General features: G+C 46.0%; 1 protein-coding gene across 1 annotated transcript; it reads left to right on the forward strand.

Moving 5' to 3' along the window:
* The first annotated feature begins 282 nt into the window (after positions 1 to 282).
* On the forward strand, positions 283 to 918 carry LOC149228171 (uncharacterized). Its single transcript, XM_089380693.1, has one exon. It carries the CDS (start codon positions 283 to 285, stop codon positions 916 to 918), a length of 636 nt encoding a protein of 211 aa, XP_089236819.1.
* Positions 919 to 4,072: the final 3,154 nt, after the last annotated feature.

The following is a 4,072-nucleotide window of genomic DNA, read 5'->3' on the forward strand; positions in this document are numbered from 1 at the left end:
CACCTTGGAAGTTATCATATCCAGGGCCTATCAGCAGCAACAACTGGGAATACAGCCGGGCAGTCAATGGGATGGCAGCTTCCTTCCCAAATATTCCAAAAAGCACGGAAGAAAGACAGATCTCCAGAGAACTATCGCCATAGGGAAAATCCTGGTTGATTCAGGCAGATATGTGAAGTTGACCAAGTATTACAAGCCCACAACTAATAGTGAATCATGAAGCTAACCTCATGGAATCTAAGGGGGCTCAATAGCCCCGGGAAACTCAGAATGATAAAAAATATGATAAAGCAAGAGCAACCTCAGATTTTCTTTCTACAGGAAACAAAATGTAACAGTAACACTTTGGGAAACATCCTCTCAAAAGCATGGCCCGGTTGTCAATCGGTTGCAGTGGATGCTTCGGGTGCATCCAGAGGCTTGGCAATTGCCTGGAATACGCAAGCTATAACTCTTTCAGACTTCCATGCCTCACATCACATTATACAGGCCACGTTTCATATAGTAGGTACCAATATCCATGGGCATCTCACTAATGTTTACTTTCCACAGGAAGCAGCCAACAAAATCGCTCTTCTAGACACAATAGAAGCACTTAGCTTCAACAGGGTTCATCCTCTATGGATCATTGGAGGAGACTTCAATATGATTACCAAATTAGAGGAAAAGAGGGGAGGTCGAGCCAAGCTAGAACAGGAAAATGACCACTTCAAAGACTTTATCCAAAACAACTTGCTAATAGATATGCAATCGTCCAATGGAATCCACACTTGGAGCAATCGCAGGGCTGGGAGGCAACAAATTGCTTCAAAGCTCGATAGATTCCTCATCACGGACAACGCAGTGCATCTCGGCGGCGACCTCTCTGCATCTATTCTCCCTTATTCGGGCTCAGACCACTGGCCAATTTCTCTCTAGTGGCAAAGGCCAGGCAACTCAACCAGACGTCCATTCCGATTTGAGGCTTTTTGGCTTTCCAATCCCGCCTTCAACGATCTCATCAGAACCTCCTGGAACAACTTCCCAGCACCTGAAGGATCTAAAATGTTCCAGTTCCAACAGAAACTCAAATTCTTAAAATCCCAAATCAAACGTTGGAATCAAGAGACTTTCGGCAACATTTTTAAGGCTCAACAAGATCTACAAAAAGAAATGAGAGATCTCCAGCAACAGATAATCGAGGAGGGACACAAGGATGGCACATTGGAACTGGAACGACACCTTCACAATCAACTGGAGGAGAGGAAAAAGCAAGAAGAAATTCTTTGGAAGCAGAAATCTAGGATCCGATGGCTGAAAGATGGCGAAAGGAACACTAAATTCTTCCACAGAACTACAATTCAAAGAAGAATGCACAATACCATCTCTTTCATACAAAAGCAAGGAGGGGAAAGAGTGGAAAACCATGCTGAGATCGAACAAGAATTCATCAGTCACTTCCAGGAGGTCCTTCAGGAACCCCAAATTGATAGACGACCTGCTATTGAAAAGATCACTCAAAATGTGCCTAAAATTATCACAGAAGAACACAACCGGCTCCTTCTTCGACCTGTAACGCCTCAGGAGGTGGATCTGACCATGAAATAGCTTAAGGAGGGCAAAGCCCCTGGTCCAGACGGCTTCACCACCACTTTCTTCCACTCCTTCTGGGATCTCATAAAGGGGGAAGTGTGGCAAGTGGTGGAGGAATCACGCACTCTTCATTGGATGCTGCCCTCTCTCAATTCAACTTTTATCGCCCTCATCCCCAAAGAAGAGAGCACCATCACACCGGACAAATTTCGCCCAATTTCTCTTTGCAACGTCATATACAAGGTTATATCTAAAGTCATTGCCAACAGACTGAAGCCGCTTCTGCCCTTGCTCATATCGCCCGAACAATCCGGATACGTTGAAGGACGACAGATCTTGGACGGCATTATCCTCTCTCATGAGATCATACACTCCCTCAAGAACACCAAACAGGCAGGTATGATTCTCAAGATTGACCTTTCCAAAGCTTTTGACAAGTTAAGTTGGACTTATATTCAAAAAATGCTAAATGCCTTTGGTTTTTCTCCAATGTGGGTTCGTTGGATTCAAAGCTTAATTTCTTCCACCTTCTTCTCAATCCTCATAAATGGCATTCCATCTCGACCTTTCAGTCCCTCCAGAGGCATTAGGCAAGGAGATCCCCTCTCCCCATTCCTTTTCGTTCTAATGGCGGAAGGTTTGGGTCGCCACATCAAGCAAGCCCTCCTCTCCCAGCATCTCAAAGGATTATCCATTCACAATTCCCCAGCCATCACTCATCAACAATTTGTTGATGACAACATGCTATTTGGGTACCCCTCTGTTCAGGAAGCCTCCATTTTTAAATCCATCTTGAATGACTTTTCTGAGGCATCAGGAACAAGCATAAATAAGGCAAAATCGCAGATTTTCTTTTTTCATACCCCTCCTGTGACCCAACATGCCATTGCTCGCATTCTAGGCTTTCCCATAGCCTCCCTGCCTTCCAAATACCTGGGCGCCCCCCTTATAGACTCTGCAATCAAGCACGCCTCCTAGCGTATGCTCCTTGAGAAGCTGGAATCACGTCTCTCTTTATGGACGCACAGAACTCTGAACATAGCCAGCAGATTAGTGCTAATCAAAGCTGTGCTCCAGGCAATGCCTCTTTATCTCTTCTCAATCCTGGCAGCGCCTAAATGGGTCCTTAAAAAAATCAGAACTCTTCAGCGGGATTTTCTCTGGGGTGCATCTGGCACAAATCGCAAATGGGCCCTAGTCAAATGGACTACAGCCTGCAAGCCAAAAGAAAAAGGAGGCATAGGTCTGCGGGATCCTAAACACAGTAATGAAATCATGGGTGCAAAAATATGGTGGCAATGGCTCTCGGTGCCCAACAAGCCTTGGGCAGCAATCTGGACGGCCAAATACGCCAATCACAGACCAGCGGAGGAGCTCATTCGATTCACTCCTATGGAAAAAGGATCGCTAATTTGGAATGCGGCTAGACAGCACTTCCTGCTGATCCAACAACACAGTTTTTGGGAAATCAGAAACGGCAGCTCTGCCCGATTCTAGACGGATGCCTGGAATCAGCTCCCTAAGCTCAAGAGCATCCTCAGCCCACCACTGAGTCAAGAATGGGAGGAACAACAAAAGGAATCCGTTCAGCAACAGTGGATTCCAGAGACAGAACAAGGATACAGACAATGGAAGTAGGTCGACAGGCTGATCAGCAATGCTGATAACCAGACTAAGGAAGTCTTGGAGAGTGAGCTTCAAAAAAGGCGAATCAGATACTCCGAGGGCAGCGACATCCTAAGATGGGGATACACCCCTAAAGGCTCCTTCACTACCAAAGAGGCTTATAAGATCGTATGCAAAGATTCGACGCCTTTGGATCCTATCTGGGGAAGAATATGGGCTACGAGTAACTGGCCCAAAGTTTCCTTATTTCTCTGGCTCGCTGGGCACTGAAAAATCCTTACCTGGGATAATTTAAGAAAGAGAAACTTTCATGGGCCCTCCATATGTCCCAATTGTCATTCTCAGGAGGAATCGCTTCAACATCTCCTGGACTCTTGTTCTCTGGCCAATCAACTGTGGGAAAAGGCCAGCTTCCGATGCCAAAGAAAATGCCGAGTATCCGAGGATATAATCAACTCCATTTGCCTTTGGCACCAGAGCCCTTACAAAAGTGCAGTTCTCAACCAATTATGGAGCATAATACCCGGCCTGCTCCTATGGACAATATGGAAAGAGAGGAACAAGCATATTTTCAAAGACCAAAGCACGCCAATAGAAATCATTTGGGGCAATTTTTGTCTCAATCTAAAAGAGACCTTGGCGTTGAAGTCTTGGCTTCCGGATGACTTTCCCACACTGGCAAATGAGATAGCCATTTGGGAGAACTGGAACATTCAACTCCCTCAACCCCTCCCCGCCGGCAGACCTCCAGTAAGCATAAACTGCAAAAAGCACGCTTGGTCCCCCCTCCAAGGCATAGTTTCAAGCTCAACTTTGATGGAGCTTCCAAGGGCAACCCAGGCAAAGCTGGTTTTGGCGGCATTTTCAGAGATCA

This window comes from Pinus tabuliformis, chromosome J, assembly GCF_031772625.1.
Source record: "Pinus tabuliformis cultivar Carrire ecotype Pingquan chromosome J, CPIR1, whole genome shotgun sequence".
Lineage (NCBI taxonomy): Eukaryota > Viridiplantae > Streptophyta > Pinopsida > Pinales > Pinaceae > Pinus > Pinus tabuliformis.

What these genes read in the sequence shown, in the direction of transcription:
- LOC149228171 (XM_089380693.1), top strand. Translation starts at nt 283, where the DNA reads ATGATAAAGCAAGAGCAACCTCAGATTTTCTTTCTACAGGAAACAAAA.